Source organism: Fusarium falciforme, chromosome 3 (genome assembly GCF_026873545.1).
Source record: "Fusarium falciforme chromosome 3, complete sequence".
Taxonomy (NCBI): domain Eukaryota; kingdom Fungi; phylum Ascomycota; class Sordariomycetes; order Hypocreales; family Nectriaceae; genus Fusarium; species Fusarium falciforme.
The window spans coordinates 3,371,755-3,399,201 of record NC_070546.1 but is presented as its reverse complement, the minus strand read 5'-3'; the positions used below and the strand labels follow the sequence as shown (position 1 = coordinate 3,399,201).

The 27,447-nt window shown below is 53.1% G+C and overlaps 8 protein-coding genes across 8 annotated transcripts; 4 read left to right on the top strand and 4 right to left on the bottom strand.

Annotated features, from left to right (window-relative positions):
* Positions 1–771: 771 nt before the first annotated feature.
* On the bottom strand, positions 772–1,523 carry NCS54_00433100 (Translation machinery-associated protein 22; the record flags this gene model as incomplete). The annotated part of the gene is made up of 4 exons (XM_053149872.1): positions 772–920; positions 968–1,060; positions 1,221–1,295; positions 1,496–1,523. 4 exons carry the CDS (start codon positions 1,521–1,523, stop codon positions 772–774), a joined length of 345 nt encoding a protein of 114 aa, XP_053005847.1.
* Positions 1,524–3,419: 1,896 nt separating this feature from the next.
* On the top strand, positions 3,420–4,970 carry NCS54_00433000 (TRNA (uracil-O(2)-)-methyltransferase; the record flags this gene model as incomplete). Its single annotated transcript, XM_053149871.1, has 1 exon — positions 3,420–4,970. The coding sequence occupies one exon, from the start codon at positions 3,420–3,422 to the stop codon at positions 4,968–4,970; it is 1,551 nt and encodes a 516-aa protein (XP_053005846.1).
* A 1,332-nt stretch (positions 4,971–6,302) lies between these two features.
* Positions 6,303–6,885, top strand: NCS54_00432900 (Hypothetical protein; the record flags this gene model as incomplete). Its single annotated transcript, XM_053149870.1, has 2 exons — positions 6,303–6,479; positions 6,532–6,885. The coding sequence occupies 2 exons, from the start codon at positions 6,303–6,305 to the stop codon at positions 6,883–6,885; spliced, it is 531 nt and encodes a 176-aa protein (XP_053005845.1).
* A 635-nt stretch (positions 6,886–7,520) lies between these two features.
* On the bottom strand, positions 7,521–8,666 carry NCS54_00432800 (Hypothetical protein; the record flags this gene model as incomplete). Its single annotated transcript, XM_053149869.1, has 3 exons — positions 7,521–7,755; positions 7,811–7,976; positions 8,030–8,666. The coding sequence occupies 3 exons, from the start codon at positions 8,664–8,666 to the stop codon at positions 7,521–7,523; spliced, it is 1,038 nt and encodes a 345-aa protein (XP_053005844.1).
* A 1,830-nt stretch (positions 8,667–10,496) lies between these two features.
* On the bottom strand, positions 10,497–10,970 carry NCS54_00432700 (Hypothetical protein; the record flags this gene model as incomplete). Its single annotated transcript, XM_053149868.1, has 1 exon — positions 10,497–10,970. The coding sequence occupies one exon, from the start codon at positions 10,968–10,970 to the stop codon at positions 10,497–10,499; it is 474 nt and encodes a 157-aa protein (XP_053005843.1).
* Positions 10,971–12,205: 1,235 nt separating this feature from the next.
* NCS54_00432600 (TRP-N domain-containing protein) lies at positions 12,206–15,066 on the bottom strand (the record flags this gene model as incomplete). The annotated part of the gene is made up of 2 exons (XM_053149867.1): positions 12,206–14,718; positions 14,766–15,066. 2 exons carry the CDS (start codon positions 15,064–15,066, stop codon positions 12,206–12,208), a joined length of 2,814 nt encoding a protein of 937 aa, XP_053005842.1.
* Positions 15,067–19,610: 4,544 nt separating this feature from the next.
* On the top strand, positions 19,611–21,661 carry NCS54_00432500 (Sulfate adenylyltransferase; the record flags this gene model as incomplete). Its single annotated transcript, XM_053149866.1, has 5 exons — positions 19,611–19,779; positions 19,941–19,968; positions 20,027–20,209; positions 20,264–20,412; positions 20,466–21,661. The coding sequence occupies 5 exons, from the start codon at positions 19,611–19,613 to the stop codon at positions 21,659–21,661; spliced, it is 1,725 nt and encodes a 574-aa protein (XP_053005841.1).
* Positions 21,662–24,849: 3,188 nt separating this feature from the next.
* On the top strand, positions 24,850–26,596 carry NCS54_00432400 (APH domain-containing protein; the record flags this gene model as incomplete). The annotated part of the gene is made up of 3 exons (XM_053149865.1): positions 24,850–24,876; positions 24,924–25,012; positions 26,167–26,596. 3 exons carry the CDS (start codon positions 24,850–24,852, stop codon positions 26,594–26,596), a joined length of 546 nt encoding a protein of 181 aa, XP_053005840.1.
* Positions 26,597–27,447: the final 851 nt, after the last annotated feature.

Here is a 27,447-nt window from a genome sequence, read left to right as displayed (position 1 = left end):
ATCCTCCCCCTCACATTGAGCCAGGTTCTTGCTGGACCTGTGAATGGCCATCCGTACTTGGCCGCTGTCTGTTTTGGATTACTTGTATACGTTCTTGTATTCTCGTTCCGGAGTTTTATATCCCGCCCATGCTGGGGCTGTGTTTGTTGTTTTGTTTCAACCTTGTCTTTCAGCGAGTCCTTGTCCTTAAGACTCTAGTTGTATTGTATTGTGTGTATAGGCAGTTAGTTTTGGAGTCGGTGCCTTGGAGTTCATCTTGAAACTGGATATGAAGGGCCTGGCGTCAAGTCTATTTACATCACTTTCAGTTGACCTGCGCCTTGAATCACGTCTGCACTCAAATCATTCGGAATTGACCTTGTATTTATTTGCCTGAGACTACTGCGGGGCTTGCCCAGGTAGGATATACTTGACTAACGAGCGACCGACAAGCCTTGTCTGTTCGTCTCAAGACACAACACGACAGGTGCTTTGCCCGTAGCCTCGTCCTCTCTGCACGTGAGCCTGGGCAGATGCTGTAGGTAAACCACCACCCACCCGCTTCAAAACGTGTGCAGCAGAAAAAAATACTCTTCCAAAAAGCCACCAGGAGTCAAACTCGCCCTGAGTGGATGCCCGTCGTCCTAGAGTAATCGGATCCGAGCCTCGGGGTGTCTCCAATGCAAGGGGACACGTCCGGATAAGGCACAAGCCGGAGGCCATGCATCCCTGTCCCTCTACGTCAAGACGCCCGGGTACGGCGACTGACAGGACGACGGGGCATGCGGAGCTTTAGAAGCCGTGGACCTTGATGGTCTTGGCATCTAGCTCGAGGCCTTCCTTCTTGTCGATGAGGAATTCCTGAACATCTTTGCGCTGATCCCCCTGGAGCTGGATCACCTCTCCCATCTCGGAGTCGTTGACGATGGTGCCATTGCAGGCTGTAAATGTTAGCGGCTGGATGACAGTGTGATGGGAGAAAACATACCAAACTTCTTCTTGATGACCTTGAGAATCTTCTTCTGGTCAAACTTCTTGGGGAGACCCTGGACAGTGGTCAGAGTCTTGCGTCCATTACGCTCTGCGACAGAAGTTAGCATTGGACAAGAAATGACGTTGCCGATGCAGCGATGCGACGATCCAGGCGACCACCAGACAATCTCACGTGAGGATGTAGGGTGATGCGACTCTCGATGCGCCGCGCCGGTGGCTGAGGTGGCTTGGAGGAGGGAATGACTTACGCTGAATGCGTATATGGATGTAATTCTGCGTCTGCTTGGTTTCTCCGGTGTCCTCGTCGGCTTCGGCGAAGGGGTCTATTGATGAGGGCAGTCAGTAAAACTTGTTTCCATTGACCATCTGTCCTGGCATGTGGGTTTGGCGGGGTCGGAAGCATGTGGCTTGGCATCAACAGATGCAGGTACACGCGGGTCGGTTTTTGAGGCTGGGTTGCCTCTGGACGGTCTGAGGGCTTCCGACCGGTGGATGAAGGAGATGGATCGAGAGAGAAACGTACCGTAGGTCTTGAGATTTTCGATGGACATAAACTCGGAGGTACTGGGGTGACCTTGGGAAATGGGTTTTGTAAAAGGGTTGAGGGTGTTTTCAGCGACCGCCGGCTAAGATAGCGCCTCGCTGTGTAGGTTGATCGAAGAAGTGGTACGGGGGAGTTGCGTAGGTGAGCTTGCGAGAGAGGAGAGTCTTGCGACGAAGTTTGCGAGAGGACAAGAAGAGCCTGGGGGGAGTTGCGGGTATTTGTGTTGGTGACGTTGTAGGGGGTGAAGAAAGAGAGTTTCGAGAAGAGAAGCGGAGGGGCAAAAGATGAGTAAGTGAGTAATTGGTTGGGCTCTGGCGGGCGGCGGGCGGGAGGGAGCACGGGCTGCTGGATGCCTTACCGGGGGTTGCTGTGGCCTGACATGTGAGGCGCCGAGCCTTGTCTGGATGAATTCGGTCGCCATCCACAGCCATCCATGGGAGGTTTCCACCAGGGACCAGCCCGAACAAAGAAGGCCCAGCCGCAATCCAGGCTGTCAGTGGTCGGATCCGGTCTCTTAGGGGGAGTCACTCTCTACGCCTGGCCACCTACAGTCCAGGACTATCGCGCACACCGCTCTGGCCGGGCAATTCCAGTCCAGTCCAGAATGCGAGACATGCAATGCTATTTTGGCCACATCTCCCATCAGCTTGCGCCCGGCGAAGCCCGTTTTACAGAATGCGGCTATTTGACTTTACAGAATTCCATCACTTGTCGCTTCCAGACTGTCAACTTCGTATGCCGGGGGGGCAATGACAGCACCATACCCCTGGGAAATTTAGGAAAATGCACAGCCCCTGACGCACCAGCCATCGCAATCCAGCCTGCAAATCAGGTCCGGCCGGTTGTTGATAATGACATTTTGACCGCCCATCGGGGGATTGTTCCCGGCCGGTTGCGGGAGGACCAGCGGTGTTCCGTCTCCACGAACCGAAGAACTGAAGCGAACCCGCGGCAACTCAACTCCACTAGAGGATGGTTTGTGCTGCGAGTCACCCAGCCCTCGCTCGTGACGCAAGGGCTGCATCCCAGGTCCGTTCCGTGGAAGAGGGAGCTCGGTCAAGGAGCGTCTGACTGTTGCCACGAAAGAGTCCTTCTGCCAATCCCAACGGGCAAAAGGCAACATCGGGGTTGAAAGCAGTCATTTCGAGGCAGATTTGGCCTTGCAGAGCCTGATGTAGAATCGCCACCTGATTCATCCATGCAGTCCTCAGCGACTTTAACGCAAAACATAGCCATCGCAGTGACTATTCTCGGTGTCACATCTGCTGCCCGCTGATAGTGCCTGTATTTCGTCATTCTCGACGGATACCCTGTCTCGCATCCTAGCCTTCCCTTGCCAGGCCCGAAATCCTGGGACAACCCGAGGTTTCCCACTTTGTCTTCCCGGAGCCGAAGGTGAAGTGAGAACTGGGGGAGGCTTGTCCAAAGACGGAGGATTTATCGCCTCATGGCCGTTTAGCGCCTGGGGAGAGCTCCGAGTTTAACTGGTCTGTCCTTGCTTGACTTTGTTGGGCAGGTAGAGAGAAAGGCTAGCAACGTCCAGGGTGACATTCCCGAATCGCAACTTGTCGGTACCTGGGGTACGCAAAAACGAGGCAAAGAGCAGATGTCTAAATGGACAAGCAACACAATAGAAAATAATATACAAAATTCATAGAAAACCTGCTTTGTATACTCTTTTCAACTTCAGTGAATTTTATACTTGAATAGAAAGCACTGCCCTTGAGAGCTTAAGGTGCTTGCCATTCTACTCCGTAGTCTGCCGTTTATTCTCGACCCGCGTACTGGGTACCGACTGAATTTTCCCAAGACTCAAAAGTCTCACCACTTTTACAGTATCCCCCTTGCAAAATTCAACCAGCCCTCCGGTCTTGCCGGCACCAACCTCCGAAACGAATAAAAGATGGAGATTCGAAGGAAATTGCCCTTTGACCCGGAAGAGCTCCCCCCGGGATCGCCGCCCGCCCTCCGCGCCGATGGTGATGGTGGTGGTGGTTGGGTGCCCGTGTGCCGCCACGCTTGTACCTTTGAGACGAGATACTTTGACGATATCATGTTGAACTTGGTTAGGAATCCAAACCTCAACTCCAAATGGTTGTTTCGCGCAGATGTTCTCTACGATGATGGGGATGACTCGCAGCCTCATAATAAAGACTCTGTCAAGGACTGCCCTTCTATCCCAGACTTTCAGGGCTTGATCTGTCAAAGAACCATTGTTCGCAGGCTCATTCCTCGGAATACACTTCGAGATGCGCCCTTGGACCAAACGTGCTCTTTCTACACTTCCTCCCCCCGTTCGGAGAGCGAGGACTCTCCAGAGGGTGAAGGCTCGATAAGGTCTCTTACCATCTATCTACCACATGCTGCCTCTGCTGCAGAAATGCCCTACTATCACCCCAAAGTCAGGGGGGTAGGCCAGCTCCACGAGTGGGATCTAGCTACAAACACGGGCACAATCTCTATTCATTTCCTACCTTTCGAGGACGACCCTACCATCGAAGAGGCCGACCGAGAGGCCAATCGAGTGAAGCTAGGGAGGATTGCCCATCATCTCCTTCAGACAATCCACAAGCACGGACACGCCAATGCCGTCGGCTACGTCAAGAGGGTAAACCACGACGCAGTCGTGCCCCGAGAGCGGTTCCAGGACAGGTACTCCGAGCTCAAGAACAAGTACGCAAGGCGCCTTACGAGGTCTTGGCTCGAGACAACAGATCCGTCCAAACATGTGTTTGAGGATCTGGGCATCGCGGCTTTCCTCATTGAGCTGTGGAGAGACATGTACAAGGACGCAGAGTTTCCCGGCTTTGTCGACATTGGATGTGGAAACGGATTGCTGGTGCACATCCTACGAGAAGAGAGTTACACGGGCTGGGGATTCGACGCGCGAGAGCGCAAGTCTTGGGCTCAATACAACGGCTCATCGTCCATGTCACCCTCGGGTAAATCCCTGCAGAGATTGCTTCTGCTCCCCAGCGTCGTCCCGAGGGAGGTTGTAAACGGAGAGCAGGATGAGGTCGGCCCGGATGACATCCACGATGGCATCTTTCCAAAGGGCACATTCATCATCTCCAACCACGCCGACGAACTGACGCCCTGGACACCCATCCTCGCCGCCATCTCGGAGTGCCCCTTCATCATGATCCCGTGCTGCAGCCACAACCTCACGGGCGACAGGTGGCGAGCCCCTCCGCCCCGCGACAAGACCAAGGGCAAGTCCATGTTTGCCTCGCTAGTCGACTGGGTGACTCTGATTGCCGAGGACTGCGGGTGGAAGGTCGAGACCGAGATGCTGAGGATCCCCAGCACGAGAAACACGGGGCTGCTGGGACGAACGAGGACCAAGGATCTCGATGAGGTGAACATTGCTGGGGTGCTGCACAAGTACGGAGGAGTTGGGGGTTACTACAACAATGTTGTCAAGCTGCTCAAGTCGATGCCGAGAGGTCACTGATCCGGCACATGGCGAAAGGACACGGGGATCGTGGCGCCCTGGCACTGCAACACCAAAGAGAAAGATGCAAGCTGAAAAAAGTTTGGGGTGTCTTGTTTGTTTGGCAGCGTGGGATTCACCGGGCTCTGGCATATCACATATTGGGGGCGATGCATGGTTGACTTGATGGACAACGTTGACAGTGTGAGAAACTACAACTGCAAGCCTCAAAAAAACACGACAGTTAATCACATTGAAACACAAACAGCATTGAGAGGGAAAAAAACCACTCAATCCGTTTGTGTGCGTCGCACGGCAAATGCAGAGAGTCATGCCCCTTTGCGCCTCTTTTCTCACCCATGCCATGTTCCCTCTTGTCACATCGCGAGATCCAATGTGACTATATCTCTGTTTGCTTCATGCATGGATGCATTATGGGGGTCGCTCTGCAGCCTCCTCTGGATCGGGGCTCTGGGGCTAGACCCAAGCAGAGATAAGCAGTGGCTTTTTTTCTTCAAGAGAACTCGATACACTACTGCAGCCATTCGACAAGTCCAAAGCAAACCAGCGAACGGGTTGATGACGATCTGATCTATCACTTTCGTTCTTCCCGCTCCAGCTTGGCAGCGTCGACAACCCCCCGACCGTAGCCTGCATGAATACTGTATGTATGTTTGCAAACGCCAGCCTTGCCATGTATCTGTGCGTGTGTGGTGTCACAGGAACGGCAACCCTTTCGATATGACTTCGTCAACTTGTAACTGGCTTCGACATAATTCCCCCTCTTTCTCGTCTGTTTGAGGCCTCAGCCAAGCCATGGTCGATGGGAGCTTGCAGCTCAGCCGTGTTGATCAAATCAGCACCAATGCAGCATCAAGGAGAGCAAACTTGGAACAACGAATCATGGCAAGATAGGAGGCATCTCGCAGGTATCATGTCCTGCGAGCACCCGTTTGCTGCCCATGGTGTCGTCTCCGGATGGGCTTCCCGCGACACGAGCGCCGGGGTCTTCAACGGGCAAACGATGGACTATTGCGATGAGTCTGCATGGTTACCGGCTATTTGCTGCTTCTCAGGTAGCAGTCCGTCGAGGGTGAAGGAGTCTCAGCGTTTGGCAGCCTACGCATCGTCAATGTTCACATTGAACGAAGCAAACGACACTGTCCCCCCTTAGGCTATGAGAGTGTCGATATTCTTGTTGCACGGCTTTCACGTCCGATGAAGCATAAATAGGGCATCAACATCTGTTCAACTTCTTCTCCACAGCAGCAGTGTCACAGACTCTCATTACCTGTTCCTACCTCAAGCACATCTCGACCAACACACCCTGTTCCACAGCACCTTACCAACACCATGGCTCTGGATCCTCGGTTCTCCGTCTACTTGTATGACGAGTACACCAAGTACCTGCAGACCGAGGCCATCGGCGATATCATGGCCATCACCCCCCGTGAGAAGCACACCGGGCTTGGGACTTACGGACTGAGTCCTCCTTGCCGGGCCGTCGTCTGGGCTGTCTTGAGGGGCATGGTATGTCTTCTGAACCTTTGCATTTGCCAACAAGTCTAACAGAAACGCATAGAACCGCCCCCTGTCGACCTGGTCAGCAAAATCCAACGTCATCATCCATGATCTTCACAAGCCCTGGTTCAAGCCCGAGGCCTTTCGCCTCGAGACGGGCACCGGTCTCTGGCCGACCCCTGGTCGCATCGTGGTCCTGATGCCTCTGAGCACCGGGACGGCCAACATCGAACTGATGCCCCGGGGCACAAACTACTGCATCCCCGCCGAGTGGGAGCCCGGCATGGTTCTCTTTCTGAACGAGACGGGCATACGGTTCATGGGGAACGGGTGCCTGCGCTTCATTTACATCATGCTCCACAAGTCTCCGTTGCCGCAGAAGAAGAAGTATCGGTTCCGGTACTACCGCAGATGATTTGGGTTCATCGAGTTTGTTGATACTTGGGCTTTGACAATACCGATATTGCGGTTTGATTGCTTGCTCCATTCTTGGTTGTGTGTTTGAAAAGGAATGTATTTAGTGTCTCTCGTTAACTGCTTTGAATACACTCTCTGACGCTTGAGCTCGTATGTCCTGAACCATGAGATTGAAGTGTGCCGGTTGAAAACTGCACCTCTGAGCCTCTTGTCCTCTCGTCTTGACCCTCACAAGGCGCCTTATGGTGCTAACATATGGGATGCCAGCTGCTTGCTACATGATATACACTGGTATCATGAAGTCGGTGTCCCTTGCGTGAATCAACCAAGACATGCTATCAACGAGTCCTCGATAAGTGACCTCACTCTGAGTTGGTGCGCCTCAGAACACCCAGTTCAAATGCCGTCTCTGTGTTCAAGATCGTCTTGTTTGCCCCCGTGTCTCACACTCTTCTTAACACCCTGAGGGAAAGGAGGATTATGGACAAGGTGACAGTACGCCAGTGGAAAGCAGGGCAGCAGATCGTTTTTCACACTCGTCACTCATCTCGTCAGATTTAGAAGAACACACTCTTTTTCATGATGAAACATTCTGAATACACACGCCGAATCTCAAAACTCATCTTATCCAAGTCACAGAGACAAACCCCGAGTCTGGGAACCCTCCAAGACATTTTCCCTGAACATGCCCATTGGATGTGGGAACGCACACGCGTACACGTACTTGAACGAAGAAACAGGCCCGTCAAAATCACTCATGCCCTCGTCATCACTCCTATCATACTCCAGAACATCATCCATACAGATACTCTTGTACAGAGGCATTGGCACTCCCTCAGGTTGCAGGATCTCGCAAATTTCTCGATACCTGGTAACAGTTTGTTAGTAAAAGGGGCACGCCGCGGGGCTTGAACAGCACTTACTCCCACTTTGATTTAGACCCCCCCAGTATGTCGTACACTAGTGATGGAATCTCGAGGCAGTCGGCTTGCAGGGGCGTTGTTGGTCGGTATGTGAACGGGATACGACTCTTGACATAGGTTATGCACGCTGGAGTACATCGGAAGAACAGCTGCAGACAATCAGGAGCTGTTCTAATACTCAGAAACATGATAATGGATCAGGAAGCGGAGAAGACTTACTGTGAAGGGGGATCTCATATGCGCGAGACCCAACGACCCTCGCGTACTCGGTGAGAATCATGATGCCCTTGACGGCACCTTCTCGGAGTCTGTCGAGCATGGGCTCCGTGAGCTCGTACTCCCAGATGCCACACTGCCTGATACACTCCCTGATGCCATTGAAGACAATCTCGCGGGGGCAGCCATCGGCCAGGGCGACGTGGCATGCAGCGATGAAGATGAGGGAAAAGAGTGACGCCAGGGGAGGGTTCTCGCATGCCCGGGCGAGGTGCCATTTGCACTCTCCAAAGAGCCGCCCCCAGTCAAAGTAATCCTTGAAGCCAGGGTAGAGAAAGGGAAGTCGGAGACGGTGGCACAGAGAGCGGACCTCCCCGTTGGAGTTGAGGTAACGAGACCACGCAGCGTCACTCTGAGGAACTCTGGCGAGAAAGTTGATGGCATGAGGATGCCAGTCAAGATGTGGTTCCCCAAGCTCGTCTTCGCTTTCGTAGTCTTCACTGTCACTACCTGAGTCGTCCTCGTGGAGACAGACTTCCGGGTCAGGGCCGTAGATGCGACCGTTGACACCGGGGGGAGACTGGGAGACTACGTTACGGCCGACGTGAGGTGACTCAAAGAGGAAGCGAACTTGGGACATTATTGAAGTGTTGCTCAGGGGTGTGTGTGTGTGTGTATGTCTGTGTGTGACTTGTAAAGAAGACAGATGAAGAGAGGACAGATAGGTTGTGGAAGAGATCTGGGGAAGGACAAAGAGTTTGAAGAAAAACGAGAGGATAGAGTCAAGGAGGCTCCATTTAACAACGTAGCACAATGAGAACTCGTCCAGTCTCTAGAAAGGAGTTACTACAGATCGAGAACCAATCTCGCCGTGGCATCTGAGACTTGCTGATGCACCCATCCATCAACTCAGAGTCATAGCGAACAAGCATACGAATAAAAAAAACCCTACATAATCTTCTTGTCTCGAACCGTTTTCCCACACGGCATCCAGCATTAGTGTCGCTGCCTGAAGCCCAAACCCGTAGTCGTTGGCGCCGCCACGTCGACCGATAGTCTCGGGAACACGGGGGCTATGAAAACGAAGCAAATCTAAACCTCGTCATTAGTGAACTGTACTGTGTGATGTCTAGGGCTTGGTGTCTCTGCCGATCGTATTCGACAGCCGTTGAAAGCGAACGCCACCCGATTTTGCAATCCTTGTATTTTGCTTTTTCTTCCCGCAGCTAAAGGGGGGAGGGGGGAGAGCAGACAAAAATCTCGAGCCGTGTCTGTCTGACCCCTCACGAAAGCCAGAGTCTCCCAGATTCTTCAAGGTGCAGGACGCTACGGGTAGATGCAGACACGGCAGAGTCCTCGGCGGGCCGCTGCACACAAGCCTCGAGGGGAGTGTGGAAGCAAACCGGATACTATGTGATTGTGACTCTTGCTGCTTGAAGCTGTACGACGACGGGCTTGAAAAGCTGTGCGACAAGTGCACGACTGAGGTTGCTCCATGTCAGCCATCTTTAACCTGGGTGCACAGCCCTAAGCCCTCCTGCAAGACGACGCAACGCAACCTCGATCGAAATCTCCGGAATCAAGCTCCGGTGAACTCCCACATATGCCGGCAACCCGGTTGGGGGACAAACACGCACTCGGCACCTGAGACATGAACCAGCCTACCTCTACAAGATACAAAGGTGTAGTATACAGTACAAGGGGCGTAATCTTCCAGAGCCTGCATGGTAACCTGCATCTCCCCGATCGTGAGATCCAACTACAGATTAGCTCACCTCCTCCATCTTCAACGCAGAAAAAAAAAAAAAAGACGCTGCATTGTGGTGGTTTGCAAACGGGTGTTTGCAGCAACAGCCAGCCCCAGGTTGCATATGTCTCAGTCCGGGCCTCAAAAAAACGTGGGAGCCCGTCTCCCCGCATACCTTTTTTTTCGTTTGACCGGTGAGACGAAATAGAACGAGGTCTCGAGGCAGGCAGCATGCATGCATGTAGAGTGACAGATTAGGTAGCCCGAACGAGGGCATCTACAGCCCTGCAAGGGATGTAGAGCAAACAAGATGAGATTAGGTGTTCACTGACTTGGCATCTTGGGTAGAGTAGCAGTCTCGCATTTGTTGAGAACTAATCGATCGAGTTCAAAAAAGAGTAATGATAGGTTTTCTGCAGTATCGTCCCATCACGCCTTGATCCTTGCCTGGCCCTATCCCCCCCTCCCCGTTCCATGTCAAGTAATTCCAACGACGATACCCTCCTTGAACGCCACCGCATGCTTTGCTGTCCGCTTCATGGCGGAGAGAGAATGCTGCAATCAGGCTGCTGCTGCAATCATACTGCCGGCTACAAGCATCCATTAGTCGGGGCCTCGTTTAGAGAAAAGCAAACACTTACCTCTGCAGATAGTTGCAGATAGCCAAAAAAGAAGGAAAGGAGAGAACAGTGCATACTCTTGGCTTGTAGTTCATCCAGGTGATCAAGCCTTGTTGCCACCCTGCTTGCTGCTGTGACCAGACTTGCCCTTGTCGTCTGCAGTCTTGTCACCAGCTCCCTTCTTGGTCATGCTCAGGCGGTTCATTGCCTTTGTAACGCGGGACACAACATCCTTGACCTTGGCGGTGACCTTGCCCTTGGCCTCGGAGACGTCAGTGGCATTTGTTTCGTTGGCGCCGGCATCGGTGACGTTGGCCTCGTTGATGCCAGTGGTGTCGGTAACACTGGCTTCGGTATCTCTGGTGACATCCTCTTCGTAGTCTCCGGCATCCCCGTTGTTCTCTGCTCGTGCCATGGCCTCCTCCTGAGCCTTCTTTCGCTCCTTGAGGTCCCACCGGTTGTACTTGGCCTGGTTCCCAGCTCGAGTAAGCAGCTCAATGGTGGGCTGGTTGGTCAGGGTTTCCGTCATGCGACGGATATCCTCCTTCATCTCCTCGCTCATAGGTTCTGGTGCCATGGCGTCGGTTCTTGTGGATCCTTGAGAGCGCTGTTGATGATGCTATTCGGGGATCTGTTAATGGACTCAAGCTTCCCAAGGGTTGAGGCGAGAAGAGTTGACAAGTACTGTTTCTGTTCTTCTGCTGGGGGCATCTGTATGAGTGCAATAGCTCCTAGTGAGACTCCAACGATTCATTGAGATACCATTATGGACAATAGATGGAAGTCCGGTGTTTGCAGCGCAGCAGATAGTCCACTGTCATAGGGCATTCTCTTGGATAGCTTCTTTCCAGAAGCATTCTCAATAAAAGCTGTTCGTTTGCTCTGGTCCGTCACCAACAACTACAGAACTTGAGTGACTGGACCAAAATGGCAATTACCTCGATGGCGAACTGATCTCGTTTGGCTCCTCGCGCCCACACTCTTAAACATGGATCGTGATAATGACACCAAGTCCAAACCCAGTTCGCTTGGCCAAGCCGCATGCCATATTGGCCTTGACGCTCGAGTCAGGTGCAAGGAATTCTGGCAATCACAGAACATGACATAACTAGATGAGACGATTGATTGCGCCTCAGATATGCTGGTTCGGGCAGAACAGTGACAGAGTACAGCAAAGGCTGTTCTGGTTATCTAGGGTGGGCGTTTGAGTCAGTTCAAACATGGGATGAGTATCACACGCAAGGTATTGACCGAATCGGGATGAGACCTGAGCATCATCAACCTTGGTCTTGGGACTCGACTTCAACCCCATGATCCCTCGTCTTGTTTTCACCAAGGCTCTTCAAGAGGGCAAGTATAGGGTGTTGAGCAAGGTCACAGGCAGTAAACCACAACCTCATCCAGTTCAATCAATTAGTGCACATGCTCGTGTCAAAATGGTTCAATAAACTATCTACATGTCTGTGACCAATCTCCAGCTATCCAAACATCAAACTCCCCAGCCGCCAAATCCGGCCAGGTTCTCTATATTCTTGCGTCTCGTCATGTCGCATCTCAGTGTAGGTAGGTACCTGGGTAACGAAAGAAAACAAAATCCACCTCGCCTGACCTGGCAGGGAGACGGGAACATGCCGTGTATTTACAAAATGCTTACTTTTTCAAATCCCGTCGTTGATGCTTGCTTGCTGAATGAAATGTCAACCCTTCGCCTAATCGTAATAAAAAACTCCAAAATGCGGTGCGAATGAATGAGCAATGAGGCCGTGTCTAAAATGAAATGCAAGGGCCGTCGCTCAACGAGTCACGACTTGCTCATGGCTCGATTTTGGCCTTGACCTCGTCGTCTTGGATCTTCTTAGGTTCCTCCTTCTCTTGAATCGTGTCGTCCTTGCTCGTGTTATCTGAGGAATCGGAGGAGCCTGGTGCCGTTGTTTGGTCGGCCCAGCTCACAGTTCTCTTCCTCCTTTTTGGTGTGTCGGTCGTCTCCTCAATCTTGTCCTCGGCAATCACCTCCTTATCCTCGGAACCCATCAGATTGACGCTCATGCGAGGAAACTCGGCTGACTCCCGAGTTGGCGTCATCGGTGGTCGAGAAACAGAATACCTCGCTGCCTGCATACGCAGAGAGCTACTCCTCATGCGACTGACCCGTGCCGTATCTCCTCGGTTCATCTCAGCATCCCACTCCGCAAAATCCTTGGAGCTCCATGAAGCACGGTGGGTGCGTCCAGAGCGAGGCAGGCTGTTAACAGAGTGTCGAGAGCTGGCGCTGTTTGCCCGACTCCGCCGGTTGAGCGGGTGCATTGGATGATCCGGAACGTCGCCACCTGTTCCTTCGAGCATCGGGAATGAGTTGTCCTCGACGACCTTTCGCTCGCGTCGAACACTGTTGACTCTGAAAGTAGGCTTGGGAGGCTCCGGAATTGTCTCGACTTCCTTCGACTTGGGCAAGTCCCCGGCTCGGACTTCCATGTGCTCAAAGTATCGGACTCGAATCGGGTCGAGATCCTTGGGAAACTCTTCACGGTTGCGAGATAGAGACATCCACGTCGAAATCATTCCCAGGGCAATCAAGACCAGAATCGCAACGGCCAGGAAAGCTTGGACCACAATGATGATCATGCCAAAGACTGTCGCAACGATGCGACTAAGGTTGAACGAAGGCAGAAAGGCAATCGAGAAGCCAGTGGTGACAATTTTGGAGATAGACAACAGCCAGATCGCCGCCGTGGCATTGCGAGATCCTTCAAAAGGCTTCATTTTGATAATGCCAACCAGGGCGAGCACTTCAAAGATGAAGAGTCCGTAGACCTGAGCCAACGGATTTCCTCGACCTCCACCGATAAAGCACGCTCGAATGAACTGATAGGCAAGATAGACAGCAAAGAACCACCATCGCGTGCGTCGGTATCTCGCCGAGAGCCATCCAAAGCGCTTGATGTAGCCCGCGTCTTGGTGTACATTCGCTCGGTTGGGGTCGTTGTCGGTGAACTTGATGCGTCGGACTGCCATGCTGCCAAAAAGTCTGGGCTTCTGGGCCTGTTCCTCCTCGCCAATCGAACTCTCCAGTGTTGCCGCAATGAAAGGCACCTTCTTGAATAGTTTTCCTTCCTCAAAGCGGATCGAGTCGGAAACGACTGAATACTTGCCCTCGCGCAGTCTGACGGCGCAAGCATAGGCAGCGAGTGCAGCAAGTCCAAGGAACATGGCGAAGATAACGGCGGCAATAGCTTTCGGGCCTGCAGGCGCACCCAAAGTAAATTGGTACGTGGTCAGTGTCATCATGGTGAAGAAGGCAATGAAGAGCGTCCGCAGCAGACCTGCCACCATGTATCCAAGCCAATGAGAACGGAAAAAGTCGAACCCATCGGTCTTGATCAACTTGATCTTGCGAGACAAGTCAAGGAGCAGCTTGACTGTCACAACGAAGATGGCAACAGCGGCCAGTACGACACAAAGCCAGATCAGGCCGATGATGAACGCGTCGTACAGGGGAATGTTGACACGAGAGAGCGTGCCTGCGAAACCACCATAATCACCTGGGAGGGGCATTCCGGGGTTGCGAGGCTTTCCTGCCCAAGTGTAATCATATGGATCACTTGCGTTGAACTCGTTGCGCCTAGCAAGAGACTGAAGGACATCATCGACATGCAGGGGCGACCGGCGTATAAGTGATCGACCGTAAATCTGCTGTTTCAGTCCACCTCCGTTATTGATGGGAACCGATCCCGCAGAGCCAACTTGGCTAGCGTTCCCGGTGACACCGGCAAAGGGGCTGATGGCATCAACCATGCTGTCGCTCGCAAACATGCCAGCAGTCCATGCAAAATTGCTCCACCAGGCGGGCAGAACGGTAGGCCAGTCAACCGACAGTGCTCCTGAAAAGAAGATGGACTGGAATGTTTCAAAGATGACCAAAATCGAGAAAGAGTGAGCGTAGTGCATCCTCATGTGCGGGATCTGGAGACCGTAGATGGCCGTCGCGAAGGAGGCCAAGGCGGCGGCGAAGACAAAGACGCCCACAATACTTCCCACATACTCTGGCTGAGAGAAGCTTTGTCCATTACTCATGGTGGCCTGGAAACACCCTATCTCGGTCTGTGTCGAGTTGGCAAAAATCCGCAGACGGGCAAAGCCCTCCAAATCGGGAATGTTCAAGGCGATAGATGGGATGCCAGCAATGTCGTCGGGCGAGATCTCGGTAGCGATATATGCTTGAATGCCTTCGCCAGCCTCGAGTGGGCAGAGGGTCGTAACGTTGGACTTGCATGGATCGTAAGTTTTGTTGAATCTCTCTTCGCCGTATACTTGGATAGAAAGGTGCACTATAGCCCGGTCAGCTGGGTTGGCTTAGACGAGTCCCCCAACATACTCATGACGTTTTCACGGCGAATATTGGAACTTCCGTATAAGTGAAAGGCCACCGTGAGGTTGTCGGCATAATACGCAGCATCGAAGGCGGTAACATTAAACAAACTTCCACCACTCAAACAGTCGCCAAAGTCGCCCGTGTAAAGAGCCGGAGTTCGACTAACATCGAGATCGTCGCGATAGACACCATCGGCATCTGTCCCATTGATAAGGACCGGATCCTGGGCGCAGACTGTTGGGACAAGACTGATGGCAGAGAGCAGGGCCACCAAGGCCCTTACAGGCCGCCGAGTCGCGAACATTTCGAAGAACGGCAACGGGTCGTTAAGGGGCCGGATGAAGCGGGATGGCGGGCGATCCCGCCCGGGGTAGATTTCGTGACACCAAAGTCGTTATTTCAAAAGACTCTTATATCGAGCGGCCGTAGAAGAGAGAAAATCGGGTAACGGGTTCTCGAGGTGCGGGCGACCCGAACATGAACATTGGCCGGCAAAGTTTCAGAGCTGCCGTGTCTTGGGGAGAAGATCGCAAGGATCTCGAATTCGCGAACGGGGGTCTCGAGGAGGACGAGGACGTCGCGAAGGAGCGCAAGCGGCGGGGATCGGTTTTTCAGGTATTAACCGGTCGATCGGAGAGGGGAAAAGGGAGGAGAGAAACAAGTCGTGCGTGAGTTTTGACTCTTGGTATTCTTGGTGCCAATGCAAAATCTCGTGTCGTTTGACGTAGGTGTAACCCCAGGAGACAAAGACCAAGAAGTGGCGCAGCGGCCAAGAAAGCCACTAGCGATCGCAGCTTGTGATTTAAGGTTGATAGGCTGGCATCTGCAGGGGAGTTTCAGGAAACGGACAGCGAAATGATGCGCAGTTTACGGCGCGTAAAAGAGAGACTGCGCGAGCAGTAGTATCCGTAGGTAGAAAAGAGGGAGTAAGAGGAGGCTGGTGTTGCTAGAGAGAAAAGTCACCATAGAACCCAAGTCTCGATTAGACCCTTTGAGGCAATCAAGAGGTGGTCGGCGCGCTTTCGCAAAGAAAGCAAGTGCCCCGTGGTGCCATTGCACCTTCCACTTGCGAAACTGCACCAACGTAGCACCCCTTTCGGGACTTTTCTGGACCTGCCCCCGAATGGCCCACACACCATTTCCTTCCAACATCGAGAGACAACCCTGTCTTCAGCTATTCAAGGCCTACGAATGCCCTCATTAGACCTTCCATTCCGCTGTGCTTGGCTGACGCTTACTTCTGGTTCAACACGGATCTCTCAACTTGGCGCAGTCTGGTCGCGCGTCGACCGTTCTCACAGCAGCGCCCACCATGTACGCGTAACATGATTCAAACATCCAGACTGACTGTTGGAGGTTTCCAGCCAGTCCATCAAAAACTTGGTTCCCCACCGCTTTCCCCGTCAAGTTTGGTCTTGGAATCGGGCGACAACGAGTAACGATTGGCCGACGAGGCATCATGCTTTAATGGAGGGGCGGGGGCCTCTCAGTGACTTGATCTCCACGTGTCGTACTTACAACCACCGTCTCAGCTGGTGCCGGCCTCTGGGATGGAGATGGATGCGATTTGACAGGTCTTGATTGGAGATGGCGCATGAGAAGCGCTGAAATGATTTCAGAATGGTGAAAGGATCGTGGCTGCTCTAACGACCTACCCGCTCTTTTTCGGCGGGCACTTGATCTTGGCACATTGTTGGCCAAATTATCACCAGCCATCTTCCGGAGATCCCGCAGTGGTGTTATACGTGGGAGCGGAAAGATACGAGAAAGTGGCTGGGTTTTGAGAGAGCGGAGATCGGCCATATTGTCGCCGACTTTCCCAATCTCGCCTGGCCGCAACGCAGGTCGAAGAAATGGACCACTATTATATAAGCCGACAGAAACCTCCACGGCGATCACAGCTGGGGGTTCGAGTTAATCACATCCATCTCTATTAGGGATACTTTAGTCAACGCTTAGCTTTGCAAGCATAAGGATGTAATGGATATGTTCATACTCATAGCATCATCAAAACCTCTTTGAATGTAGCAATCTCAGAGACGAGTTTTTGAGAGGCTTTGCCTTTTGGTGTTTCATTGCTGCCCTGGCCCGTGTGGCTAGGCAGCTTGTATTAGTTGCAATGTCGTCCACCGCTCAGGCCTTCATCTTGGTCAAGATGAGGCAGCGCCAGTGTTAAGAGAACAGGCGGCTGGGTCGAATCGACGCGTCATTAAACGTTGGGGACACTGGCTTGAGACTATTCCGAAACATCCTTGGGCGGATGTACGGCGCTTTGGAGGAGTCCGTTGCAGCCAGGTGCGAACAAATCATTAATGAGGGATGATATTCACATATGGTGTTTCTGTCAAGATTGACAATCCCCATCGAATGCGACAGCTCTTCGGACCGTCGGCAGACACTCCCATCTCGAAGATCTCCTCATCGACCTTATTTTTCGTTCATGGTCGGCTGTGGATTCCCCGATGGGACCGGATCGCGGGACCGGGCCTTGGCAATCGATGGCGACTAAATTCCACAAAATGATGTGTTGCAGGTGGCTGGCCAGTCCGCTCGCGCCCAGCACCTCCATCCCGCGCGGGCTTTCCGCTCATCATGAAAAGGTGCTGACCAAATGCCACAACCACAAGCGTCGAGCGACGTGATGGTTGAACAATGGTTCACCATTACCTTGTCGCAGCTGTTCAATAGTTCAAGTTTGACTAGCTTGTAAGAGGCGAGCGCTTCAGTCACACGACCTTCTCTCAGTCGAGACCACAACGAGGGAAGCTTGGAGATGCAATGGTCATTGCCATCATCAACTCGCCGGTGACGCCATCGAAGAATCTGCACTCGTTGTCCACTTGATCACTCCGGCTGGCAATTTTATGCGTACATGTCGCCCTTCATGATGCGTTTTGTACTGCCGCCTCGTGTTATCCAACAGCCGTGCTCCACCACGCACCTTGTCTCCCCCACGGGCCGTTGCAGGACAGTTAGCCCCCGAGGCACGAACAAGTCTGGATCAATGAAGTGTGGGTTGCAACAACAGCTCTCCTTGATCATGGAAGCGTCGAGGTTTTATGAGTTTGCTACAGCAGTCGACGAAGCTTTGATTAAAGATACGCGCGGCTACAGGCCATCAACCACCGGAATTAAATGACATTGCGTGTCGATTCAAGGGTCCAAAGGATCCTTCAAACAACCCGAAGTTCCGTGAAGCCAGATCTCCAGGGGACAGGACAGGGGCACCCTCACCTTGGTGAAGGGTCAATTGGGCATGTTTAATCGCAAACAACAACAGGCGTCTCGAACCGACAAATCTGCATGGACAACACAGCTTTCGTGCCATGGTCAAAATGCTCACCAAGACATTTTCATCGGCCACGGCGTTAACAAGTGCAGAATGTGAATGTCCGGGGTAACCAAGGCGAGCGTTGCATCAATGTCAGACACAGGATTACTAACATGATCCATCATGACTGAGGGGAAATGGAGCAGCGTCGACTTTTTTTTCTGCTTCCACCACTTTCCGGGCGATCGCCCGACCCGACAACCGCATCTGCTCGGGGGAACTGCCGCCCTAGTCGGCGGAACCACCCCAGCAACGGCGTCTAGACGCAAGGCTACGGGGGGGACTGACCGGACCGGAAGACCATCTGTGAAGCAACATGAGTTAATGAATAACAAGAATAAAAGTCGTGATCGGGCCAAGACACAGGCGCCTCGGAGAAGCAGCAGACGTGAGGGTCTAGATTATTGCGTGCCCACGAGCGACTCGACTCGACTCGTCCCTCTGAGCCAGCCGGAGGTGGGTGTGGATGCTCGGACGTGGGTGCATGTGGATGGATGGGATGGTCGTGCCACATGGAACATGTCCGTGGAATGTCTCGTTCGCTTCTTGCGCAGTGGGATGCGATGCGGGGCTAAAAGAAAAAGGGCCCTGCTGGGAGACGAGAGGAGAGTCTCCGTCTTGTCGCCACGGCACGGCACCAGGAACCCGGCCGCATGAGGCATGATTCTCAGGGGAGGACGAGGCTTACATCCCACATCACGGCGTTGTGGTTGCAGGGACCATGTCTTAGTAGACATCCCGAGCTCAGAGCCACGCAAGCCATTTACATCAAGACCAGAGCTTCAACCCTCGCAACTGTGCCTCCTGAAAAAACACCCATCATGATCTCCAACAACAAAGGTCGCTTCCAACGCCGCCCGAGAGCGATGCTCCGAGGACCTAGCGCCGCCTTGTCCGGTCTCGCGGGCTTTTGATTGGCCTCTAGGGTCGTCGGCGGCAGGTATAAGCCTCAAGTCCCGAGCACGTCATCGAGAGCTAAAACCACAACCCCATTGTTTTTTTCCTCTTTCTGACGGTGAGGATGGGCGTCTGGGAGAAGGACATTGCACGCAGGCCGCCGATTTCGTCCGTTCGTCAATGGCCACGCAATTTTTTCACTCGATTTTCCCTTCCCACTCGCCGTACACCCCTCCATGTCGAGGGCCCCAGCAAGTCATGTTAGAGCCTGGCAGGGTCGGGGAAACTAGTAGACATGACAGGGTGGACGCAGCAAGATGGACTGTACCTTTGCCTGTATCCGGACGCGATTTAAAATCAACCGCTCCCTTCCACCCCTCAGCTGACGGCTCTCGTTCTTGTCCATCCTCTCTCCCGTCCTCCGTTGTCATCCATTCCCCGAGTATCACTTGTGCAATCGTCTTGCCCCCCACGATTGCGTGCTCTGCCCCCGGTTCTCTTGTCTGTTTTTAAAAGTCTCGAGACCCCTTCTTCTTGAACCTTGATCCTCGACTCGGTTCCTGAAGCTTCAACTCCTTCTCTTCTTCTCCAGAAACACCTTGACCACACATCACATCACAATGGCCAACGCTCCTCACGGTGGTGTCCTCAAGGACCTCTTCGCCCGCGATCTGCCTCGCCAGGCCGAGCTCCAGGCCGAGTCCGAGAAGCTTCCCGCCCTCGTCCTCACTGAGCGTCACCTTTGCGATCTTGAGCTGATCCTCAACGGTGGCTTCTCTCCCATTGAAGGTAAGAGCTGCTGACACCAATGCTGGTGCTGAGGCTTGGCTTGTTCCCCCGCCGCGATGATGATGGCGTGCACGGGCAATGACCCCGCCCCCGCATCTCCGACCCCTGACCTTTGCGACGAGATCTTTTATGAGGACATCAATTGACGAGCAATTCAACAGGTTTCCTCACTGAGAAGGACTACAACAGGTATGTTTGGTCGCTAGATCTTATACCCGCTTCAACAGAAACTAATTGAGCTTTCTAGTGTCGTCGAGACCAACCGCCTCGCTGATGGCGCCCTCTTCTCCATGCCCATCAACCTCGATGTTGACCAGGCCACCATTGACCGGCTGAGCATCAAGCCCGGCGCTCGCATCGCCCTCCGCGATCTTCGTGACGACCGAAACCTTGCCATTCTCACTGTTGAGGATGTCTACCGACCCGACAAGTAGGTGGTCTCAATGGCGCATACTGTCCATAATACTTACAAGGCATTGAACAGGGTCAACGAGGCCAAGAAGGTCTTTGGCAGCGACGATGACACTCACCCCGGTATCAAGTACCTCTTCGCTACCGCCAAGGAGTTCTACGTTGGTGGTAAGCTCGAGGCCATCAACCGTCTTGAGCACTACGACTTCCTCGACCTCCGCTGTAAGTGCCGATTCTTCACTTTAGCTTGGCGCACAAGGCTAACGACGATGCAGTCACCCCCTCTGAGCTTCGCTCTCACTTCAACAAGCTCGGCTGGCAAAAGGTCGTCGCTTTCCAGACCCGAAACCCCATGCACCGTGCTCACCGCGAGTTGACGGTCCGCGCCGCCCGCTCCCAGCAGGCCAACGTCCTCATCCAGCCCGTCGTCGGTCTCACCAAGCCTGGTGACATTGACCACTTCACCCGTGTCCGTGTCTACAAGGCTCTCCTGCCCCGATACCCCAACGGAATGGCCGCTCTGGCTCTTCTTCCCCTGGCCATGCGCATGGGTGGTCCCCGTGAGGCCCTCTGGCACGCCATCATCCGCAAGAACCACGGTGCTACTCACTTCATCGTTGGTCGTGACCACGCTGGTCCCGGCAAGAACAAGCAGGGCAAGGACCACTACGGCCCCTATGATGCTCAGTACCTCGTCCAGGAGCACCAGGAGGAGCTTGGCATCAAGATGGTCGAGTTCCAGGAGATGATCTACCTCCCCGACACCGACGAGTACCTCCCCGCCAACGAGATCCCCGAGGGCACCCGCACCACCAACATCTCCGGTACTGAGCTGCGACACCGTCTCCGAACCGGCAAGGAGATCCCCGCCTGGTTCTCCTACCCCGAGGTCGTCAAGGTCCTCCGCGAGCAGAACCCCCTGCCCGCCCAGAAGGGTTTCACCGTCTTCATGACTGGTTACCAGAACAGCGGCAAGGACACCATCGCCCGTGCCCTGCAGGTCACCCTCAACCAGGGTGGTGGCCGCTCCGTGTCCATGCTCCTCGGTGAGAACGTCCGACACGAGCTCTCCCCTGAGCTTGGCTTCAGCCGCAAGGACCGTGACCTCAACATCTCCCGCATTGCCTTTGTCGCCTCCGAGCTCACCAAGGCGGGTGCCGCCGTCATCGCCGCCCCCATCGCTCCCTTCGAGGAGGCCCGCAAGGCTGCCCGTGACCTCATCGAGAAGTCCGGCCCCTTCTTCCTCGTGCACGTCGCCACCCCTCTCGAGTACTGCGAGAAGACCGACCGCCGTGGTGTCTACGCTGCTGCCCGCAACGGTGAGATTAAGAACTTCACCGGTGTCGACGACCCCTATGAGGCCCCTGCCAAGGCCGACCTCGTTGTCGACCTTGAGAAGCAGACTGTCCGTTCCATCGTGCACGAGATTGTCCTGCTCCTCGAGAGCCGTGGTCTCCTCGACCGCCTGTAAAGGATGACTGGATGGATTGACGACTTGGGATGAGTCGAAGAGGGAGATACCCACAAGCTGCTTGCCTCGATCGATTTAAGAGGAGGTCGGCTAAGCCACAGCGTCGCGGTATGCATGATGCTACGAGACGCTCATGAGATTTTCAAGAGCGCAAGTGAAATACGGAATCGGCGTTATTTTTTATTAAGAGAAGGAAACATTATGGATGGGGAAAATAAGGGCGAGTGTTATGCTTTGTTGAATCACTTAGACAGCCAAGAGAAGCTCGCAATAGATTATGACGGATACGGGAATAAAAGAAAAAGATGCATGATGTAACAACTTGTCCTATGAGGGGGAAGATTCGAGAATATGCAAGTGCTAAACCGGTATTTTGGTCGGCCTATCATGATGCGCAGATGGTGGTGTTGGGCTCCAGTCGTCATGGTGAGAGGAGTCTCATGTGGGAATGCGCGCTTAACCTATGGTGTTGGAGCGTTAGTGATGGATGGATGTGTATGCAATGGAGGATTGGGCAGCACCGCCGACCATACGAGATGGTTTACGTGAAGCTACGGACGGGGGCTTGGATGCGTGCGTGGCAGCGTGAGCGTCGCGAAGTGACCGTGGTGTGCATCGAGTCATTCCAAGCGTTGGGGTTGTGACTGCATCATCACGATGGGAGCGTGAGGTGATTGCGATATTAAGCCATGAATGCGAACAATTTAGATCTCATCATGCTTCATCCAACGCGCCATGTTAAAAACCCAACGCTTCCCGTTATCTGGTTAGAGGGCTTGAGGAGTCTGACATTCTGAAGCATCCCTCCCCATAATTTGCCGAGCAAGTGCCAGGAGTCAGCCACCCGACTGAGTAACAAGGACCCCAAAGGGTTCTTTGTCTGTACGAGCTTTACTAGAACAAGACTATTGCCAACAGTCATTAGTCGTTGTCGTGTTACCTTGCTTCCATCATCCAACGCTTGCTCCGTGATAAGGGCCGGATCTCGACGCGAAGCTTATTGTGAGGCTCGTTGGTGGATCAACGCCTGACTGGTCCTGTGAATCATCGCCCTCATAGAGATAACGGGGAAGGGAAAGCGCCAATTCATCAGCTGAGTCTTCTGGAGGCTGTATCTCGGCTGTAGTGCGTTCTTAGCTAGCAGCTGTCTCCAGTTGAGACGCTCTGACATTTGCGGCCCGGATGAAGTCATCTCGGTGCTGTTCAGCAAAATCCATGGTGTTCCTGAGCGCCCCAGCCCCCTTGACGAATTTGTCAAGATCACTGGTCATGGCATAACTTTCTACCTGAGTCATATGATACTCAGGCTGTCCTCCCTCGGTCGTCGGCGCTGTGACATAGTAGGCGTGCAACTTAAGTAAGCTATCGTGGTATGTCGGGCTGAAGGTATAGGCCTTGCCATCATATTCTGGCTCCTCTACCCCGTAATTTTGCAGACTATGGATAACGCGAGACCCAACTACTCCGTCGTAGCGAGCTTATTGCGTTACCACCGCTGCTTTGCCATCCAGCCCTTTGACTTCCAGGAAGAAGTTAGGCGCCATCGGCTTATTCTCCATGGTTAACGGGCCAATATGGCCAGCGAACTCATTGAGGGCAGACCGAGCCAGCTGATCGGGGTACGCGCCATAATAGATATCCGGTTTAGGCGCTGCGATAGTGCCATCTATGAGCGGCTCGAGATTCACAAATACCGTGTTTCTCGCGCAGTAACGGTTGGCTTAACTCGGACCAAGAATGGTTAGGATGACATTTGCAAGCACGGCGTCCTCATCCTTGGCCCGATCGTTTCTCTCCTGAAAGGCTTCAAATGCACCGTCGGAGGACTTGGAAGGCGAGAGTGACGGCCTCGGGACTACGAGGGTCGCCCTTATTTCCTCCAAGTCCAGCTTCCGCGATTTCCATGTCGGATGGATGGCATTTTCGGTCAAATGGAAATCAAAGTCGCGGTTATAAGGTGTCGACTTCTTCGTCTTCGTCGTCGTTAAGGTGGGAAGAGTCAAGGCTAGATCTATGGACTTGGTTCTCCAGCTTCGCGAAGATCGGCTTACGCTTATGGCAACGGGGTATTAATTTTCGATTAGTAGGTAGGGGTACTAGATAGACTTATCAGAAAGACACTTCATAGACTAAGCTCATATTAACTTACTCCTCTAAGATCTCGCAAGTCTAGGCCGCCGTATCTCGCGAACCGAGCCAGCTCTCGAGAGGTTATGGTGCGTGAGAGGACTTATCTAATGGGACTGGCTAGAGGAGAAGGAGAGCGCTGCGTTCGGGTCCGTCTATCGAGTTCCTTCAAGGCCCTATGGCTCAGGTTGATCTTAGACAATCTATCCCAGAACTCAGGGGGGTATTCCCAAGACACCCAAGCGACAAGCTTGATTTCGCTTCTCGTCTTAGTCTTCTTTGCTGGAGGGTCGATGTCGGCTCGCGAGGACTCGTCGGCACGCTATCGCTTTCGATTCTGCGGTCCTGCCATGAGTAATCCATCATTGAGAGAGTCAATAATGAGAGGGTGGGAAGTTGGGAGGATATTTAGGTCCCTGTTAACGTCGCCGCGTCGTGTTGGTGGTCTTTGTTGGGCCTGCGTTTGAGCTGGCGCTGAAGGAAGCAGTGTGACAGTTGGTGGTGTGGAAGAAAGCTTTTGTTCGATTAGAGAGGAATGTTTCAAACAGACTGTCATTGGTACGTGGCCACCATGGTAGATCGATGTCAATGTGTAGGCCTGCTCATCGAGATGTCGCTCTGACTAGCCGTAAGACTAGAGACGAAGGATGCCCCTTCCTCCTAAGGCTGGAGGTGCATTCGCGTTGATGCTTACGTTCAGACAAGGGCGAAGGATTTTGGTCAATGGCAGGATCTCGTAGCGCGACCATGCTTGAGTGTGAGGGTTGAGGGGATCATGTCGAGGATGTGAATCGTCGCATGGCGAAGGTGGATTTGAGTTGCGATGCATCAGAGGATTAGTCAGGAGAATGTGATCGGCACATAGAGAGATTCGAAGTCATGAGATGGGACAGTCAACAGTCAACAGCAACAATCGCTCTGGCCCACGCGTGTGTGTTTCTGATCGTGCGTTATACAGATTAGGCCCTTATTTGGGTAACAACCTACCGAATCTTTGAAGCTAGAACTTGCCGCAAATGAACAAGTCTATCATACGAGGCCATAAAAAAACCCCATCAACGATGGCCAAAACCACTGCAGGCGATCTGGTATATGAGCTTAGTCCTCGCGCATATTCGAGGCTAACATATCTTAGGAACGTCTCTGGGTGAATATTACGAACGAGTCGTTTGAGGGAGAGCAGCCCAAGAGATTCCACGAGTACTTTGCAGGGTCAATCAGCGTGTTCGATTGCGACGCCAACTGCACGCTTGTATCATTTGCACAGGACGGGAAACTACTGTTGACAAAGAGGGGTCCCGGGCACCTCCCGAATGTGCCAAATGATATCGACATCTTCGCGTGGAATGGAAGAACGAAAGGATCTTGACTACACATGTGTCCCGGCTCGCTGTCTTGTTTGCTCGGGGAGCGGGGTGGATGATGGCGAAAATTCCCGAGCCGTTGCTGGACAGGCCGGCCTGATCTTATGGATAAGCTAGCCTTGACAGTCTGCAGAGATGTAATACGTTCGGCAGCAGTCATTCAGTGTTGTGGTATCGTGCTGTATGCTAACCAAGGCCCGTGTATCATCAATGTCCATGAATCAGTCACGAGGGGAAGCATCCTTGGTTGTCCACAGTACAGCCTGCGATATCTGCCATTTATTGATAAGACTGGTTGCTGAAACAGGGTGCAGTTGGGGGTGCCTCACGGGCGGCGGTGACTCTTTGTTAGGCTTGCGCTGTGGGCAAACCAAAACTCATCTTTAAAGGACCAGTGCACTGAGTGAGTCCAAACCCGGCAGACCGATTATCATTTCCTCATGCTGCCAGGCAAGCGCATCGGGCCGGGCCGCGTGCAAGACGACTCATGAGTTTAGGCGGCTGCACCTATGGTGGGGTTGCTAAAGTTCGATCTCACACTAACACCTCGTAGGTGACTTATTAGAAATCCAGCACGCGAAAGGAAAAGCCATTGTCCAAGCGCTGGTCTCACCTCGTCTTACATCTTGTAAGAGCTCATTGATGCTATCATATCGTTGGTTCCAACACTTGGCAATGGCGTCTTTCAGCGCAGGGAGCTGTTCTAGCTCTGGAAATCGACCACATCGAATCTCTTTTTCGATTGTACATTCATCTGTCCCTTCGAAAGGTCTTTTTTCAACAAGGATCTCGTAGAAAGCGGAGCCCATTGTCGATGGGTCTTCAGTGTCTGGATGAGAGTGGCTGGTCTCGTACCACGACAGGCATTGTTCTTGGTCAAGGGCCGATCCCGCAAAGTCACCAACCATGGCGTTGAGATCTTGGCCGAGGAAGATATTGTTGCAAGAAATATCGCAGTGGAAGATGCCTTTCGAGTGAAGAAAAGCGATGGCATCGGTCACTTGCTCTGCCCAGAGAAGCTTGGTTGAGAGAGGAACGTATAGACCTCGACTGTCGCCTACCATCACGGGACTACTGGGGTCCGTACTCTACTGTGCGCGAGTTTCACCAAGCACTAGCCAACGGTATTCCTTGGGACTGCGACTGCACTAAATTCCCTGACCTTGCCGAGCTCTTTGCGTTCTATCAGCAAGCAGAAAACAAGCTGGTTCTGACCCACGGCGACCTGAGCAGCCTCAACATCCTTATCCATGGAGACACTGTGGTGGGAATAGTGGACTGGGAGACGGCAGGATGGTTCCCGCCATACTGGGAGTATACAACTGCCAAGTATGTTAACCCCCAGAATCCATTCTGGGCGGATCCAGTTGATCAATTTATCACGCCCATGCCAGAGGTGTTGAGGATGGAAACTATTAGGCGTAAATATGTTGGCGACTTCTGATATATCTAATCTGTTCATTTCTCCAGCATCACGCGCCGCAGAAACCTTGAGTTGTTTCAAGGAGTTCGCTCAAGCCCATCAATCATACCTCAGGTTGCAGCCTTGTTCTGATCAAAATTTACCTGTCCATCAAAACGATGAGCGGCCTTCTTCTCCTCGACAAAGCACATGTCGGTATCTCGAATCGAATCCCAGCCAGCACTTTTAGTGGTGGTCCCCATGACTCTCTTATCCCCCATAGCTGTCTCGATAGCTTCGTTCACCCATGAGACACAATTCCACCCCTCCACCAGGGCGAACTGGAATGGTTCTCAAGAGAGACTCCAAACTATTTCTATCCTTGACCTTGCCAATTATGACTCGAATAAGCAACATCGGCGTTGGCAACATGGAGCTCTCTCGCTCCTCGTACTCCCAGACAGACTCGGCCACCGGAGGAGTGCCCACGAACTGCATTGTCTCCTTCGCATGAAAACGAGCGCCTCTGCTCCCGTCACCCTCCGTCTTCGGCCCCACTATGAGAGCCCAGTGGTATCTGCCACAGTCAGAACAAGATGGCCGCGTTGGCGTAGTTGACTTGTGTGTCTTCGAGTCCCGGCATGGTTGGTGCCCCTCCACGGGCATACAGGGCAACGTATAGACGATCTTTGTCGGAAGGCATGATTTGTAGATAAGATGTGCAGGGAAGATGCTCATTAGGAGCAATGCAGTCATTTCTCCGCGAGGAGGGAAGTCTTTATGCACGAAAGGGTCAGCCTGGCAAAGCATGTTCTTTGACACACGAGCCTGACTCCCGCGAAGAAGGCGGCTGTCTATCTAAATCATCCTCGAAAAGATCGGTTATGTGGCCA